Below are 19,063 nucleotides of genomic sequence, written 5' to 3'. Positions count from 1 at the left end.
CAGGAGGGCTCCAGGATGTTAACCCCAGCTTGCTTCTCTCTCCTGCCTTTCTCCTGCCCCCTCTTCCTCCTCTGCCTTTCCCTGCAGATCTTCTCTGGTGAGCAGCGCCCAGCCTGGCCCAGGGCATGCCCCAGTTCACTTTCGCTTGCTTCTGTGGCCTCCACGGTTTCTGCAAGATGAAGAGGAAGAAGGAGGAAGTTCACAGAGAGCGGGAAACGGCGGTGTGAGCGGAGCCAGGGCCCCTTCTTCAGCCCCCAGCAGGTCCTAGGCCTGAGGCGCCTGCTTCTGTCTGAGGCTTGGAGCAGGAAGTTTCCATCTGGCCAGGGCTCTTCTCAGGCGACCCGACCACCTGACCCCGTCTAACCTGTGAGCATCAGCCTCCTGTGTGCCCTGGCCTCCTCCTGCCCCTGGGTTTCCAATCCTGAGACCTCCCTGAAGAGAGGCCCCAGTCACACCAGGGGAAGCCCAGGACCTGCCGTGTGCCTTCCAGAGACTGAGAAGCCCCAGGGAGGCCCCAGGAACGGAGCTTCTTTCTGTCCTGAGGTCCCGAGGGCTCTGGGACTCTGCTCAGGGTAACCACTCCCATGAGGGACATGCTGCCTTGGGCCAGGGGAGCTGTTGCTAAATGGGAAACTGGCTGCTCTGCCAGAGAAACTCCCAGCAGCCTTGACCGTGGGAGAGGCCTCAGGCAGGTAGATGTGTGAGACAGACCTGCTCCAAGCCCAGGATGGAGTCTCTCCCAGGATGCCAGGACCTGAGGCGCGAGCCTCCAGAGCCCAGAGCCGAGTCCACAGGAATGTGGCCAGGAGATGAGTCCTTTACCGTCTGTCCCCTCCCAGCGTCCCTTTGGGCCAGGCCTGAGGGAGGCCGCCTGGCTGTGAGCGGCGTGGCTGTGCAGGGCCAGTGAGGGGCTGGGCAGATGTCTGTCCTCACCTTGCCCCAGCTCACAGCAGGCTCTGCGTCTCCCTCCGCACTGCTCTCTCCCACACTCCAGAAAGCAGCCTTCCCTCCAGCCCGGCCTCTCTGCCCACTCATCTCCACTATGTCTCCTCGGCAGCAGCTCAGATGTGGGCGGCCTCCTTCCCAGGCCCTGACTCCCCTCCTCAGGGACTGCCTTCCGGGGCCAGACCGGGTGATCCCTTTCCTGAACTAAACTGAGCCCTCCCTTTGTTCTCCCATCTCCTGCCTCACTCACCTGCCCCTGCCTTCTCTTCTCAGAAGCCCTAGAGGGGGAAATGCTGGCATGTGGTGCCTTTAGGGGACGCTCTGGGAGGAGGGGGCCCTCTAAGACCTTCCTTGACTTGTCCCCTAATCTCCTTACCTCCAGCAACCTTCAGGGTCAGAATCTGTCTCCACTCCCAGCCTATTTCCAGGAGGTAGGAAGCAAACAAAAAACCATTCGCTTCCTTCCTTGCCTCCCATTTTGATGAAACTCGGCCTTCTGTCACTGTGCCTGGACCTCTCAGGTGCTAGAGGGTCACGCAGCAACGCCAGCGGCCGAGACACTTTAGGCAGATTCTGTAGCTTTAGCAAGTCTGCCCTCTACTTCATCACAGGAACAATTCAACCCAGGAACAAAGTCACAGCCCCTCTGCCATCCAGGGACAGAATAACCTTTCTGAAACATAACAAGTGACCTGGGTAGAGGAGGTCAGGGCCCCAGGACAGGAGGGGCTGTGTACCCCTCTCCTTGGAATGTGGACCTCTCTGGGTAGTTAGGGAGGACAGGACACCTCCTCCACTGTTTCATGCAGAAGCAAGGGCACATTCTATCCTGGCAGCCTTTGCCGGTCTCCCTCAAGTCCCACACGCAGGGGCATTTCCTGGGCTTTTGGCGGATTTGGTGGTATCCAGGTCCTCTTTGCAAAGCTAGAGCACAGCTTAAGATTTCTCTCCTCCCATCCTCCAACCCCCTCCTTTGCCCTTACTGCCCAGCCCCAACCTTCTGCAATCTGTTATTTCCTTTTATATCCAAAGAATTATAAACAGAAGTCCTTCCCTCGAGGAAGGAGCAGTAAAGGCCAGTGGGGTCACAAGGGACAGAAGAAAAACCCCCTGGTTCTTCAGCCTCTTGGACAGCAGAGGCCTCGGTGAGGCAAAGAGATGGGCAGAAACGCTTTCAAGGGTTCCTTGACGGGCGGGAGAGCCCACCTGGAGGCCAGGTACGTCTCTAGCAGTTGCCTGCGAGGCTGCAGCCCCAGCGAAGTCACTCCTGTGGTGGAGGATGAAATTGTATCCCTGGAGACAGAGGTGTTGGGTGTTCTGTCCTGACCACATGGGCTCACCTGGAGGAAAGGTCAGGAGAGTGGGAAACATATGCGGGAGGGGTGGTGAATGAGAGCTTTCCCCTGTGCTCTCAGGCTTGGCAGGCATTTCAGCTGCAGGGGTTTGGCAGTGAGCCAGCTCAGAGAGCTGCTTCCCCCAGGGGAACTCCATTGGCTCCGGAGGGATACTGGATATCTTGAGCCCCTGCTATGGGAACATGGAGAGGTCCCAAGGTCAAGGCCCAGCTGTATCTGCAGACAGCTGCCCTTGGCCTCCAAGCTGTGGCCCCTTTTTCATCCAGGGCGAAGTTTGAGGCCAACACTGCAGCTGAGTAGGAGGCGGCAGCAGCTTCTAGCCAACTCACCCCACAATCTATCGTCCCTCAGTTTCCTTCTCAGGGAAATGGGGACTTGGCCCCTCTCAGCATCTCGAAGGGGAGCCCAGGGGAGAAGTTTAACCCAAAAAGGCAGAAGCAGCCCCCGCATCCACAGACCACGTGCCCCAAGCACCTGACTTGTAGCCCAGGCTTTTCTTCCTCCTGTTCCTTTTAGGGGCTGGGGGTGGGGTCTGGCTGCCTCGTTTCCTGCCCTGAGTCTCACGCCTTCCCAGAGGTCAGGTTGCACTGTTTTGTCCTCCCTGTTTCTAATTTCCTCCACTCCAATGTTCTCTCCCAGACCCTGCCTTGAGGTGGGGACGAAGAGCTCCAGGGGTGAGGCAGGTGGCAACATGAGTAGACGATTCCGAGGAGGGGTCTGGCCTCCCAGTCTTGCTGCGTGGCACTGAGTCCTCCTCGCAGACAGGTGAGAGGGCTTCGCTTTCCCATCTATAAAAGGGAGAACGCCGCCGGCTCATTTCCTCTCTAGTTATGTGGGCTGTTGTGTGGCGGGATAAAGAGACGTGAAGGGTGCTTGAGGCTCTTACGACTTGAGTGTTGTCTGGGACCCTGGCCGGAGGGATCCCGAGGAACTTCTTGTCTCAGGTCTTTTTTTATTAGAATGTCATTTCCTTCTCCATTCCCAGAGAAGGGCTTTCTGCATGTAGCATATGGGTCAATGGGAATATATAGGAAGATTTATTTTTGGAAAAAAAAAAAACAACAGCAATAATTTAACCAACCGAACTATGCACAAAGTAGCACAGTGGGATGAAAAGAGCATTGAGCCGGGAACCAGCTCTCCTGGGTTCTAGCCCTGCTTCGTCACTGATGGCGTAACCTTAGGCTAATTATATCCTATTTCTGGGATTCAATTTCCTCAACTATAAAGAAGGGACTGCACTAATGTCCTCTAAGTCCCCTCCAGAGTCCAGGGCTCTGTGGGTCTGGGAAGTTGAACCTCAGTGGGGCTCAAGGCTATGGAACCAGAGGGGTTGCAGGTTTCCTGTGCCCCAGCTGGTGTGCTTTGTGCATGCAGCAAATGTGCGGGGAGGGTGGATGGGAGTGATATGGTAGATCCAGGAAAGGGTGGGAGGAGTGAGAAGGAAAGCCAAGGCACCCAGAGCCTCTCCTGCTAGAATCCTACCCAGCACTCCCCGCTCAGGGAACCAGGATGCCCTGAAGTTCTGTCTCTCCTTCTTGTAGCCAGGACTCCAATTCCAGGCCCTGTTGGGGCCATGCCAAGTGCCACTTTTGTGCACGGTCTCTCTTATACACACACACCTTGCAGATGGAACTCAAGGACCCGCTCGCTGCCCCAGTTTACGTAACCCTTTTGCACAGCTGCTGGTGAGCCCATCTCCAAGCTGACTGACCCACCCCACCTTATTACCTTGCCTTCTGCAAGGGGAAGTGCCTCAGGCTGCAATCTGCTATCTACAGACTGAATGTGCATTTTGCCCGGGGGTCTGGGATGTGCCGGGGGTGGGATGGGCTGATGACCGTCTTTGGATAGAGAGCTGCAGCCCCCAGTCTCCCAGAGCTCCCCCATGGCTGACTCCTGACCTCGGCAACTTGCTTCCTCTCTCCCAGCCCCTGTAAAAGGTGGCGACAAGACCCATTTCCTCCCTACCTCACAGGAAGGCATACATTGCAAGGGTACATTGGATCAGATGTGCCCAGGTGTGGCTTGAACTTTTGGAGACAGACACAAGTGTCTTCCACAACCATGAAGATGCGATTGCACGAGAGAAGAAAATCTCGGGCTGCTGTGTTTGGTGGGCTCCTTGCACGCTGGCCCAGAAAGCGTGGTGTTCACCCTGAAGGTGGCTGCTGTGTCCAGCTGGTGATGGGGCTGACACCACGAGAACCAAGAACCAGAAGCTGTTCCCAAAGAGTGAATGCTCCATCCCCGGACACAAAAGCAAGAGCAAGAGATAGCTGTCCCCGCCATAACCCTGTTCCCAATACAAACTGCTCCCTAAGGCCAAGTTGTGAACAATGGAGGGTCGTGGGAGTTAATCCTCTATGCCTCAGGCCATACTCCCAAGTCAGTGCGCCCTGTGCTGGGCTGTTGTGGCCAGTCCTATCTGGGATCAGAACCACAGACCATGAAGACTAAACAGTGACCTTGGCTGTTCACAGGGGAGCCCAGGATGTCAGGACCATCCACCAGGAGGGTGCAGTGTGGGGGGTACCCTGGACATCCCTGGATGAACTTGTTATACTGAGGAAGAAATTCTAAAACCCAGGAGTCCCAAGACTTGGGAGCCCAGGCTCTGGCAGAAGCCTCAGGCTTTGGAGTTTAAGGGTTTCCTAGTGGGTTACTGGTCTGTCTCCTTCCCCTTGGGCAGTCTTCCCTTCTCCCTCAGCTTATTCCTGTGTTCCATCCGAGAGGCGGGAGGAAGGCTGAAGGGGAAGATGGCAGGACCCAGAGATCCTCAGGACTCTCCCAGCCTTCGTTGCCATGGCAACACTGCTATTTTTATCCCATTGTTCATGTTGCTCAAAGGTCTGACTTTCTCTGTTCCAGAGAGGCCAGGCTGGCTTCTGCCCTCATCCTTCAATGCAGTACCTTCTCCCAGAGGCCTGAGAGGGGAAAAGAGTAACGGAGGAGACGGGAACCCACTGGGTCACCCCTCAACCAGGGGAACTGTCTGACAGTGGTTTGCCTCTGCACTTTTGAGCCTTTGGTTTTCTAGTGGCTTAGGTGCTCAGTTTTATGTTTTTAAGGAGATCAAAACTCCCCATCGTCTTCCTGATAGTCTGTTCCAGAGAAAAAAGGAAGAGCTGCTGCTTGCAATGAGTTTTTCCCACAAAGCTATGACACTGGGGCTGCTGCCCTTCTTGGGAAAACCAGAGCTGGTTCTGGTTTTGTACCAACAGGACATTCTGGAAGAATGTCCTGTTGGTACAAGCCAACCCCTGGCCCCTTGAAGGGGGCTGGAGAGCTAAGTTTGGTTTATTAGTAATCAGATGTACTTAACATCACTAAGGAATCTAAAGCGGTACCTCCCTTTCCTTTGCCCCTCCACCAAAGAACTGGGGCAACTGGGCTTCCTTCATGCCTTTGTCCAGTTTTTATGCCCAAAGCCAGTTAGCATATATTCTCCAGGCCGGAGAGCAGACTCATGAGTTTCTCTCCTTCCCTCCCCCCACCCCCCAACAGCCATTTCTTTCCAGAGGCTTGAGGTCTTAAACTTTGATGATGCTCTTGAAGCAGGGTTTAATGAAAGGATTTCTTAGCCTCCCTCCCTGGCCCAGCCTCTGGTCCTCTCCCTATGCACCACCCACCTCAGTGGCAAGGTACCCCTGAGAGCCAGTGGTGCTAACCTTCCCCACCTATATGCTTTGATGGTCAGTGAGATTTGAGCCCAACAGCTGGGGTGGGTGGGTTTGGAGGGAGCATTTCATGCATGTCCTTAAGACCATGAACCTGGAGACAGATCCAGGTCTTCACCCAGTAAAGTACAATCATATTGTGTCGGGCTCCTGCATTGAGGTGAACTGACTCCTGGATGGCTAATTTTTCTAGAGGGGCTGGGACCCATTCACCAAGCCTCTAACTGGTTTCATTTTGGCCCAAGATACATGGTTTCCGAAATCTATGCACCTGGAGTAAGAGCTTTTCTGGTTGCCTCTGAAAAGCATGCTGGCAAATGCTGCTCTGTTAATTGCTGTAATAAAGACTTTATTATATCCCTCTGCAGTAAATGAATTATGTTGTCAGAGTAGATGGGGCATCTACCCTAGTGTTTATTTTGCACTGTGATACACGGCAGCAGCAGAAGCTAAACATTTATTTCCACCAGCTCTGTTGTGGAGAAGGGAGACTGGGAGGAAGCAGAGTGTGAACATAAAGTGAGGTGATGGGGCCTAGGAGGTGGCTTCAGGAGATACGCTGAGCCCCTGGGGCTGTGAGCCTCACTTGTGCTATCTAGAAACTGGGGAAGGCTGGCCTCCTGCCTCCTAGCACCTCACAGAAATAGTGGGATAAAGCTGGCTGGAGGAGGTGAGGTGGAGAACAGGGAAGGTGGTTCAGCACTACAATATGACCACACAGATATAAAGATGCTTTTATTTTTTCAGGAGAATAAAGACCTTTAGTTGTACTTCTCAAGACTAGTGATGTAACAAATGGGAATTTTCAGACTTAAAGGAGAGACAGATGCTGTAAGACGCCATAATATTAGGAACAAGAATGATTATATCATACAGTATGTGAATTATATATCAATAAAACTATCTTTTAAAAAAATTTTTTTTACATCTTTATTGGAGTATAATTGCTTTACAATGGTGTGTTAGTTTCTGCTTTATAACAAAGTGAATCAGTTATACATATACATATGTTCCCATATCTCTTCCCTCTTGCGTCTCCCTCCCTCCCACCCTCCCTATCCCACCCCTCCAGGCGGTCACAAAGCACCGAGCTGATATCCCTGTGCCATGCGGCTGCTTCCCACTAGCTATCTACCTTACGTTTGTTAGTGTGTACATGTCCATGACTCTCTCTCGCCCTGTCACAGCTCTCCCTTCCCCCTCCCCATATCCTCAAGTCTGTGCTCCAGTAGGTCTGTGTCTTTATTCCTGTCTTACCCCTAAAAACTATCTTTTAAAAGAATTATTATATCATAACTCCACTTTGACTGGAGGGCCAGCAAATCCAAATTATCACTGAAGCAAGAGGCTCTGAGGGGGCCAGAGAGCTAGAGCCATCAGGTTTAACCCCAGAGCCAGCATCCTGTAAGGCATGGAGTAGCCGGGGCAGGATGAGGCTGAAGTGTCACATGCTGCTCCATAGTTTAGAGGGTGGATTGACTGCTCCTGGGAGGGGCTGCCCCTTCTCCCGGAGCAGCCACCACAGTGCTAGGACATAAGCACTCAATAGTGGTCGCTGATGGTCTGGGACAAATAAGTGCCCCACACCTTTCAGTCTCCAGGAGTCAGCTGGGGTGCCTGCCCCTGGCCCTTCTGCTGTCAGTATCCCAGTCCTTACCCCTTGTGTGGGGAAATGTGTGCTGTGCACGCCTGTCAGTTCAATCCGTCCCATCAATATTGAGTCCTGACTGTGCAAAGCCCTCTGGGAAGAGCTGTAGGAGAAACACAGGGAAATCAGACATTGCCCTGCCCCTTGAGGAACTCACGATTTAATAAAAAGCAACATGCAAAGGCTTGAAGGATGTGACATGCAAGATGTAGAGTACAAGCAAAGTGTTTGGAGAGTGGGGAGGGATCAGGGAAGGTTTCGCAGTGAGGTGGAATTTAAGCTGAGACTTGAAGGATGGAGCAGAAGGCATGTTCAAAGCACAGATCCCAGGACCTCTCTCTCCACTTTGCTAACCTCTACGACATTTGCCCATAGCTGTATGCACATGCAAAGCCAGCAATCACCTTGCAAACAGGTGCTATACGTAGCCTCTCCTGTCACAGGTGGGCCCTATTGCTCCCAAATTCCTTTTCTCTCCAGGAGTCTGACATTTCAGTAGTGCTTCCTTTCTTTTACTTCAGGATTTGATTCCCTGGGGCTTGTCATCCAGGAGGATGGTGAACACTGGGCAGTTATCAGGCATTTGCCCCACAGCATCAAAGAATACATTGGATTCCCTCCCGGAGCAGGTTTCATTAGGATGGGAGAAAAGCATGGGAGTATCAGTGGGCATCTGGCCCCAGGGCGGCATGGGTTGGTGGGGGGAGAGGGCACCTGGTGGGGAAAAGGGGGCAAAGAAAGGGGTAGCTGGGAGCTCTGACAATGAACTTCCCCTACTTCACAGCTCTGCCTGGCCAGGCTATGCAGTCTATGCCTACTTAAGCTCCTTCACTCTCTAGACCTCCTCCCTCCTTTTCCCTTCCTCCTCTTTTCTTTCTCCAAGTACCTTTTCTCCTACCCTCTTTCCAAAGGATGTCCCATCATGTCCCAACACACAGCCTGGGTCCAGACTGGGGAGAGAGGCATGGGCTGGCGGTCCTAAAGATGCTGTGTTTCTGTCCTGGATCTGCCCCAGCTAAGATGCTTGTTAGTGGCCAGAAAGACGTGTGACTTCGTCTGTCTAAACTCTGGTTTCCCTCCTTATAGAATGGGTGGATCTCTGCCTCCACCTTCCTTCCTCTCGACTGGCTATGGTGGGGAAGAGCACAGGACATGGGTTCTGATCTCAATTCTCTTCGCTAGCTACGGCAGCCTAGACAACTCAATCTCCCCAAACCTCTGTTTTCCATATGTAAAATACAGATAATAATGCTCGCCCCATGTTTTTTGAGGATCAAATAAGACAGCATGTGCTAAAATGCTTACTTAGTGCCTGGCACAAAGCAGGAGTTCAGTGAGTTAAGTGAAGGGGTTAGTTGAAAGAATTAAAAGTGGCAGGAGATTTTGCATATCTCACATATCGTACTGACTCTAGCACAGTAGTGTGGTGTGGTGAAAGTCAGCAAGGGTTCCTCTAACTTCTGACTCTCCCCGTCCCCCCAGGGCAGAGCGGTCTAGGACGAGTCACTTCCCTGGCCACGTTTTGGGGAGCATCCTGCAGGCGGCGCTCTCCCATCATTTCCGCCTCAACAGAGTTGGGGCTGCCGTAGGGAGCGAGGGGTGAGGGGAAGTGTGAAGGAAAAACAGCCCCACGCATCGCTCACATATTTACATCTGAACTGTCAAAATAGTTATTTTAAGTCGAGTTCCGTCTGCTGCGGGTTTAAAATCAAGCAGGGCGGGGGCGGGGGCGCCCTGCTGGGGAGCGGGGGCGGCGGGCGCAGCGGGCCTAGTGCGCTCGCGCAGAGCGGCTCGGGGTGCTGGGGCTCCCTGACGATGCTTGTACATGAGGCGGTGCGTGCGTGGGTGCAGCCTCTTCCTTTCGCCACTTTGCACCGAGCTTTGGTAGGCGCGGAAACCTAAATCTGCCATTTCTGCCTCTCCGGAGCTGATGGGAAGGCTCCCCCAGTCTCAAGGGAAACCGCGCATCCTATCGTAGCCAGGATGGAGATCTGTCCTGCTCTTACGGTTCAGTGGGAAGGAGATTCCACGGCTTTGCTTGTCCACCCTCCCCAGTCCCTGATAACCTCAGCCTGGAAGTTCTTCTCCCTAGCCTAGCCATCAGCTCTCCTAGCTACACCTTGGGCCCATTCCAACTCTAAAGCAAGACCTCACGGGCTCCGGATCCAGGTATCATTTTGAGGACCAGTTCCCCCATCCACACACAGCCATCCATACCAGAGCCCTTCCCAGGAAGGAAGGGGCTGGGGCATTCATCAGGACTGGTCAACGTTTGGGTGGGCCTGAAGCTAAGGCCCCCTGGGTCTGCAAGCAGTGGAGAGAATGACTTAGCGTTAAATGTCAGGGAAGGCAAGAATTCATTTTTCTCTGCAAAGTGAAGGGCCTGTGGGTTTGACGCTTGTGACGCTTCTTTCTGGCTCTCGCTCGCTCTCTCAGGGGCAGTGGGATTTGAGACAGACGCTGGCTGGCTCTGCTGCCATCAGTATGTGTCCCAGCCCTGTCCAATGTCTGCTCTGTAATGAGTACTGTTTCGGAATGTCACCTCTGTTAATGGGGAAGCGGCACCTGCACACAGCCGGAGCCACCTCTCTGTCTTCATTAGGCAATCCGCAGCCTGGCGGCCGGCTGCCCTCGCTGGGTGACAGATGACGGGATGAGGAGTGAGAACAGCGGCCTCCTGCTGTCCAGGATTCGTTCCCAGACAATGACCCCGAATGCCCGTCCCTGCCGGCCCCCTCCCCCAAGAGACAGCTGGGAAAAATGCCCTTCTAGGGCAAGGTGCGGCAAGGATAGATAATAGCTAAAAAGCAGGCAAAAGAGAGTGGAGGAGTCATTTCCAGAAACAGACACCTGCCCTAGCCCCCGTGGTCTCCTGTCCAGATTGCACTTTAGGGTCTTCCCCTCCCCCACCCAGCTGTCTTCACAGGCCACTTTTTATGTCCCTTCTGGTAAATCGATGCACCATGCAAAGTCACAGGGTGTGGGTGTAACACTGTTCTAATTCCAGACTTCCTCTAGGCAGACCTGTATATTGCCTCCCAGCAAAATCCTGCTCCCTTTAAGCCGCAGCCCTAATATCCTCCTGAGACAGGGGACACTGAAATGAGCCAAGCCTCAGAATGGCAGGCTTCAGAGGACCCCTGCTCTCGTGATAGAAACATCACCACGGGTACCGTATTTCACTGGGTGGGCTCAGTGCTCCCCCTTCCCCTGCGGCTGTGTTATATCATCGCTGTGGCGTCTCCTTTACTGGCCAAGCAGGTTAAGCTGGGCTCACAAGCGTCCTTCTGTACTTGTCTGTGTGTTGGAGGGGAAGGTGGGTTGGTCCTGCTTTGGAGGGTGAGGGGTGGAGGTGATGATCATTCAGAATTGCCCGAGGAACTGTCTCATCCAAAAGTTACACAGCTAGTTGGTGTCTTGACTGGGGCTGGTGGTAGGAGTGGCTTCACTTTGCCAGGCCCTCATTTTGAAAGGCTGTGAGGGGGCCACCTGGGGGTCTGGACCCTTCCCATTACTCCTCTTCCCTGACTCAGTGAACAGCACCCTTGACCACCTAGATATTCGAGCCAGAAATCATCCTTCAATTCAAGCCAAAGAGTCATCTTGACACCCCCCCCCCACTCTCCACCTCCCCATTCGATCCATCACCACATCCTGTTGGCTCTCCCTCCTAAATCTCCCTCAAATCTACTTGCTTCCATCTCCACGGCTACCACCTTAGTCCAAGCTGTCATCCCTTCTCACCTTGCCCTCCGGTCTCATCTCTACCACCCTCTCACTGATGCTGCTCGAGCCACCCTGACTTTCTTGCTGTTCCAGGTACAGATGACCCTCCCTGACCACCCATTCTAAAAATTAGACCCCTCCCTCCCAAGTCCTTCTCTGTCCCATGTCAGTCTCATTATCACACTCTGAAATTCTCTTGTTCACTTCATTTGCTTGTCTATGTGCTTTCCCCTTAAGAGGCATAAGCTCTAGCAGGGCAGGAACCCCTTCTGCTTTATTTACCCTTAAGTCCACAGCACCAAGAACTGTGCCAGGCACGTGGCAGGACTCAGGAAATATTCGTTGAAGGAATGAACGAGTAAATGAATGAATGGGTTGCCACAAGCTAATGGTACCCTGTCCCTGCGCCACTCCTGTCATTGTCTCCATCGCATCTAGAGGCATCTTCCTCAAACAGATGTCCTCATGCCACTCCCCGGCTCAAAGCCCTTCGGTGACAGGCAAAATGTTGGCAACTGTTGAAGCAGAGTGAAGGGTATGTGTGGATTTCATTATACTTTCGCTCTACTTGCTTGTAATTTATTTCTGCTGGAAACCCTTTAAAATAAATTGAATTTGAAAACTGTGGAAGCAAAAACACATCATAAAACCTTCAGTGGCTTCCACTGTCCTCAGGGTAAAGCCTTGGAGGTCCTTCTTCTCGTGCCCTTCACTCACCAGCCCCTGAGTCTTCCAGCCTCACCCTTTGCCGGTCACCTCATTGCTTTGCACACTGAGAGGATCCCCGTGAAACATCCACACTTCTTTTTTTTTTGGCCATGCCCCACGGCATGTGGGATCCTTGTTCCCCGACCAGGGATCGAACCCGCGCCCCCTGCAGTGGAAGCGCGGAGTCTTAACCACTGGACCGCCAAGGAAGTCCCCATCCACACTTCTTGGTACCAGGAACAGTTAGAATTCTCCGGAACAGTAGTTTTGTTTTCATTTTATGAGTATAGAATTGTAGATTTGTGTGCATGTGGCTGCTGGAAAGCTGGGTCAGCTTGGAGCTCCTCCTGCAAGGACAGTAAATGTACATTTAGGCCATTGGAGTCTCCGTCTCTCTTAGCCTCGTTCTTGGCTCCATTTTATGCTCCTGCTTGTTCTTTCTTCTTCTGCTTCTCCTTGGTGATCTTTCTGTGCCTGTCTTCAAACCCTTGCTGGTACAGACTTTCCTTTAAGCCGTGGGAATTCACTTCTCCTGGGTTTTAAGGGCAGAAATGGATGTCCCACCATGCCCTCTCCATCTTGGCTTGTCATCTTTTATTAAATTTGACTGTTCTTTTGTGGGTTGTTCTCCTCCTGCGGTGTGAGCCCATTCCCTCCAGTGCATTCTCTCTCTCTCAAATGTCCTTAGAGGAAAAGCAGATCCCTGACTGGTCTTTATAGGAGGACAAGCTATATACTTTCAGCTTCCCCTAGTTCACAGGGAAAGGTAGGCTATGATACTAAATAAGGTTGAGGGATGCCCTATCACACCTGTGTCCCCTCCCCACCAAGAACCCTGGGATAGGACACTGGTGCCACGGCAGAATAATGGGGTTTTACTCACAGCCCGCACTTTTGAGGCCTTACTATGGGCACTACTGAAAATAGTGTATTAAGCACTTGAGGTGCATTAACTCAGTCCTCAGTCATTCTATGAAGAGTACACTATTATTATATTTCCATTTCACAGATGTGAAAGCCAAGGCCCAGGGTAACAGAGCTTATAGTGAGTGGCAGGTCCAGGATAGGGACAGAGGCAGTCTGGCCCCAGAGTCTGCACTGAACCACTCTGCATTTGCTTCTGAGGTCCTCTGGAGGGTCCTGAGCTCCTCGTTGAGACTCTGGCAGTCCACAGCCTCCCTGAATTCCTTCTACTACTGCTTATTATCATTCCATGGGGAGACTAGGGTGAAGGACCCCCGCGTCTCGCTCCCTACTGGCCTCTCTTCCCCTGCAGTGCACCTTGCCCTGCACTGTCAGATTAGTCTTTCTGATGGCCCTGCTGTCATCACTGAGCACCCTGTCAGAGGCCTCTAGGGGCAACCCATCATTGGCATCAGAGGGCCCCAGAATGGGAGGATCCTGGAGGCATAAGGGACCTGAGGCCCTACACCCTCGTAGGAAATCCTAGGCCTCATCTGGGCCAAGCGTGTCCATCCACTTATGTAAAGCGAATCCTTTGCTGAAGCTAGACTGCTCTCATCCCCATCACTACTCCAGGTCTTTGTTCATGATGTGTCTGTCCTTGCCTGTAATGCCCATCCTCCTACTTCTGCATATCCAGACTTTACTTGTTCGGTATGTCCCACTCCGAGTTCCACCTCCTCCAGGAAGCTCTCCCGGAACACCTCCCACCCCTCACCAGGGGTGATTTTTTTTCTCTGCTTCTGAACTTCTACAGCGTTTTTGGGTACTGTGTTGGTATCTGATTATGAACTTTGACTTCTTACCTTTTATCTTACGTGTTTTTTGTTTGTTTCTCCATTTAGAACGTAATCCCTTTGAGAACAAAAACCACATTTTAGATGTCTTTCTATTGGCCACAGATTACCCAAAGTTTCTTGCACTTGGGTTATGCACAATAAATCTCCCTGTACAGGACCTATAGGATACCAGAAAGGGAGCCCTCAAGATAATAATTTGTCAGCACCTAAGGGTTGGTTTGTCTTCATAACAGGACTAGAAGATAGATCCATTTTGGTTTTAAGAAGCAGCACAGAGAACAGGGTAGATGGGTAGCTTCCTAACTTTGAGTAGCAGTGAAATTCTGCCTTTAAAGGCAATCCTCGTAGGAGCCCAATATGTAAAGCTGGCACGGGTGGAGTAGTTCTGGCTGCCCTGGAGTGGGGCTGTCCTGTGCCCCCCACCCCTCCATAGCAGGTTAGAGGAAATCTTGGGGCTGGAGTATCATAGCTTGAAAACCACTAGGGAAGATCATGTCTTACTGTACTTCACATAAGCAGCATTTACTAATTTGGGTGCTGAAAGAAGAAACTGTATGCACTCAATCTTATTGAAAGCATATTTGCTGTTGTGTTTATAAAATGGCAATTAAGCGACTTTCTTCTCTTTGTTTCACACAAATTTGGTTTTGTTTTTCCATTAACCTTGTTCATGCCTTATTCTCTTGAGAGGATGCTTCTGCCAGAGCCCTCACTGCATTTCATTAAACAATCTGTTCGCTCCTCTGTTGTCCCCATTAAACAGGCGGCTCCTTGAAAGCAGACACTCCGCTTTATCCAACTGCTCATCTTCAGTCTTAGCAGGGTGCCGGGTGTGTAGTAGGTGCTCAGTCACTGAACTCCCAAGGGATCTGACTCTCTAGCTACACAGCCACCTCTCAACGAGCCAGGCCCAGCTCGTGGCCTCCGTGGAAGGTCCACGTGGGATCTCAGTGTGGCGTAGCTTCCTCCTGCTGCTCAGCCTGACTGAGCTGAGCCACACTCCCCTCCCCTCCCCTGCTCCCCTCTTCCCCTGCCCGACTGTCACGGGCTCTGAGAATATTAGTTAATTTTAATATTAGCCTAAGAAAGATTAATTAGGAAGGCAAATTTGCTCTTAAAAGTGTAATTAATTCCAAAGCCAAAGAGAAGAGAGCTACGGCTTATCTGCATTGCTGCTGCCTTAAAGGAGTGTGGAGAATCAAGGGCTGACTAAATGAGCACAGAATAATTTTTTAAGTGTCAGTGCTGTGTCGACTAAACTCCAGATAGTTCCTTGAAGCGGGCTCATGGCTGAGGCAAAAGATTTAGACGCAGGTGGTGCCTGTGCAAGTGAGACAAAGAGGAAACCTCCAGTCAGACATCCTGTCTGGGCTGTTCCAGCTCCTAAATCATTCACGAATCATGTGTCTTCCTCTCTTGTCCTCCCACAGACTGGCCTGGTCCAGGTCGGAGTCAACTCTTTTCTGGACTATTGCAATAACTCCCCCAGGTAGCCTCCAGACTCTGCCCTACCAACTCGTTCTCCACTCAGAATCAAACTGAAATTGTATCAAACACATAAACACATCGTCCTCTACCTAGTGTCAAACATAAATTTGGTCATGCCATGTGCCACTTACAAACGTCCAAATGTGCCTAGAGGTGATTAAGTCCTTAGCCTGGCCCACAGAACTCTTCATAAAGTGGCCAGACCTGTCCACCTGGTTGATTTCCATCTCGCTCACCACATCCTAGGATGACTGTCCCCAGCCCCCTTGTTACAGGGCAAATTACTGTTCATTCTAGAAGTCTAAGCCCAAATGAAACTTTCAACCCTTAGAACCTTCCAATTCTGGGTTCCTGGAGCACTACAGCTTATTTTCTTGTAGTTATTTGCTTTCTTTTCTCTTTAAGGAAATGAGCTCCTTAAAAGAAGGACTGTAGCTTTTGTATCTTTGTATTCTCTTCTTTCTCCCCTAATTTAGGCCAAGCATAAAGTCTGTCCCATAGGAGATGATCAATAAATATTTGTTGAAATAAATTGGTCAGTTGATGGTTTCAACAATGATGCCAACTGGATTAGCTCACTGAAACTCAAACTTCCTTCTTTCTCCCCCAGTCAATAGTAAGTCCAGCTTGAAATATCTGGGGAAATGCCTCAGTTCTCCATTTCCTTGTACCTGCCCAGCTGAGGTTCAGAGGTCCCGGTGGATTCGGGAGGAAAGTTGCAGGAGACTCTGCCAGCGATGCAGACTTCAGCCTGACAGCTGCTGGTCTTTGCAGTTTTCCCCCTTTGCAAATGGTTATTGGCAATTGAAACTGCAAATCTACTATCTGCTCCCCTATGTAAATTGCATTTACATTTAAATTGTTCATTCTTCCAAAGGATGGGGTTAGTAAATAACAGCAGATTAAACTTGAGGAGAGGAAATTGTGCCCCATGTCAAACCTGAGACTGAAGTGACATCTGGCTTTTACTATTTCCGTTATTTCAGTTTAATAACAGCATGTGGCATTAAGGGAAAAGAAATTGGATCTACATTTTAATGAAAGGAGGAAGCTCTCAGGGTTTAGATACCTTATCATGTTGAATACCTAGTCAATTGGCAATTAAAACTTGTTTCCCTGGAGAAATGGAACAAAACATCTTTGCAGCCGTGGAGAGGATAAAACAAAAAACAAGCTAATGACCAGGACTTCACAGATAAAACCAAGGAAAACGGGTGCTATAAACGTCAAAACCAAGTATTTCAGGATACTGCAGAGTACAGGAATTCTTAAACAGAATAACACTGAGAATAGAATCGTGGATATGCCAGTGGGATCCTCAAGAGAATAACTTCAGATAGAATGGTTTGCAAATAATAGGGGGCTCAACCCAATCAGATCATCTGATTGAATCCTTTGTCAACCCAGCTTCGTTTTAAACCCCACAGGCCTGACCAAGAAAATATTTTAGAAATGCCAGTTTCATCCCAATAGTCTGTTTAAATGGAAGCAGTCCCACCTGCTGGCTGCTTTTTTGTTGAAAGCAGTTCTGGGAAATGTGGATAGAACGCTTGTGCATCCTAATAACCCAAGCCTATCATTTGTTTGCTTTGATTGAAACAAATGTGTCAATTTTCAAAGTCTTTGTTTGGTAAATCCAGTGTTCAGATGTTGGCAAATGTTCGAGTTGCATGTTTGTTTGGAAACGGATGCTCTATTCAGAAACTCTAGAGCCATAGCCCTTGGAACCACAGCCTGGGATCACCCAAGGAGCCTCCCTGACTATGCATGCAAAGATGGTCCGTCCTTTCCCAGTATCTGGAAAGTGTTGAAATGATAGACTCCCATGGGCAAGTGTAAGTGGGATGGAGCCTCCTAAGAAAGAGACTGGATGTAGAATTTTTCTGAGGGTAGGGCTCATGAAAAATTAGAACAGCGGAAAACATCTATATGGTACTTACTATGTGCCAAGCACTTTATATGTATTATAACAGCCCTGTGAGATAGGTACAGTTTTCATCCCCATTACAGACGAAGAAAAGGAGACACAGTGAGGTTAGTAACTTACCCCACCCAATGTCACCCAGCGGTAAGAGACAGAGCTGGGATTTGACTCTAGCCAGGCTGGCTCCACTGTCCCCTTCACCCCTTCCAGTGATTTCCTCCTATCTCTGGTATTTAATGAAAGCATTGTGTTTTCACAAAGTTATATTGTCTTGCATAATTGTTTTTAAAGTCTTAGCAGTCTTTTTTGAAATACCCAAGCTAATTGTCTGAGGGAATTTCCTTAAACAAAATAAAGCAGCAATAACAGAAACAATATGGATAATAATATCTGTGCTGGGGGTCTTACAGGAGTGTGCAGAGGATGAAATGAGAAGATATGAGAGTGCTTTGAAAAGGCCAAAGCCATCAAAATTCTGTGCCATATTATTATTTATCTATAGTCTATACTGATTCTTATTCCTACATGAGCAGTTCCTTAACAAGTCAATACGGGTTTCTGCCACTTTCTTTTGTCCCCTAGAGTAATATGGCCAAATTACCCAACTACTACTGTAAGTCTTTTGATAACGGCCTAGTCACTTGAGTCTGTTTGATTTCTCCTTTATCTTCCCAGTTTCTTGGCACCATTTGGTCTGGTAGCAGCTCCTTCTTACTCCCTGTGCATAATGATAACTTCTCTGTGTCTCTTGACATTTTACCATGGCAGTCTGCCTGTGAAGTCGACCAGTGCCTCCTTCTGTTTGAACTCAGGTTAAATGAGTCATCTGACTTTCACATCAGTCTGTTGCCATGGGGCTTCTGATGTCACACTGTCAGTATTATGATTACCATAATACCTAACAGGCAAAAAGGGATTGGTTGCTAGTGGAAACCCTTGGGTGAAACTCACACAGTTTTAGTAATCAACCCAACTTCATAGACTTTAGACAACCATGTAAATGGGTAAGTGGATTAATCATTCAGTTGGATGCCATGTGAATATTGTTCTTCCATATGTGTGTTCCCTTTAAGCAATCGTCTAGTGTCACTTGAAACTGATGAGGGCTCTTTTGGAGGTTATTTTTGGGAAGGTGGTGAAACAACAGACAGCTGTTCTTGGGAACAAGTGTCACAGGATCTGCCTAAGCTAGCTTCCAGTTAAAAAAAAGTCTGAGGTGCAGTGTCCTTTTCCTTCATAACATTAGGTTGTTTACTAGTGGCCTGAAAGTGTCAGTTCAGCTTCCCAAACACCTAGGAAAGAAGGAAACTTACATTTACTAAGAACCTACTGTGTGCCAGAATGTGACTCTGGTCAAAGTATAGCTTTAAGGTGGAGAACTGGTAAGCTAGGTGTTCTTGAACAACCCTGTTATACACGACAATTCGCAGCTTTTCCCAGCTTGTATACAATGTTCTTCCTAATCGGACATTGACTGACCACCAATAAAGGCAAAGTCAGCACTTAAAATTGGTCCAGATCCTCCTATGCTGAGTAGTTGTCTTGCAGTCATTTTCACTGCAAGATTAAAAGACTGGAAACGTAATAGAAACGAGGTACAATAAATAAACTCCTGAATTAAAAGGTTTGTTAAAAGGTTGGACAAATGCGTCTGTCTTTTTAGGATCTTGTTAAGTAGGTGGAGGGGTCACTTTTAGGGGATAAAGGGATCAACGGAATAAAACTGATTGAACTTGAGGCTGTGCAGATTTGGAAAGCCATATCAAGACTTGCCTAAATCTATATAAATCAATTTGTGTGCCAGAGAATGAAGAGCTGACTTTTTT

The 19,063-nt window shown here is 49.9% G+C and overlaps 1 protein-coding gene across 1 annotated transcript; it reads left to right on the top strand.

The window, feature by feature from the left end:
- Positions 1–125: 125 nt before the first annotated feature.
- BLACAT1 (BLACAT1 overlapping LEMD1 locus) lies at positions 126–227 on the top strand (the record flags this gene model as incomplete). Its single annotated transcript, XM_082833643.1, has 1 exon — positions 126–227. One exon carries the CDS (start codon positions 126–128, stop codon positions 225–227), a length of 102 nt encoding a protein of 33 aa, XP_082689769.1.
- Between the last annotated feature and the right edge of the window lie 18,836 nt (positions 228–19,063).

This window comes from Leucopleurus acutus (assembly GCF_964270905.1).
Source record: "Leucopleurus acutus genome assembly, chromosome: 2".
NCBI classification, from domain to species: Eukaryota; Metazoa; Chordata; class Mammalia; order Artiodactyla; family Delphinidae; genus Leucopleurus; species Leucopleurus acutus.
The sequence above is the reverse complement of the archived record's forward strand: the minus strand, read 5'-3'. Positions and strand labels throughout refer to the sequence as shown.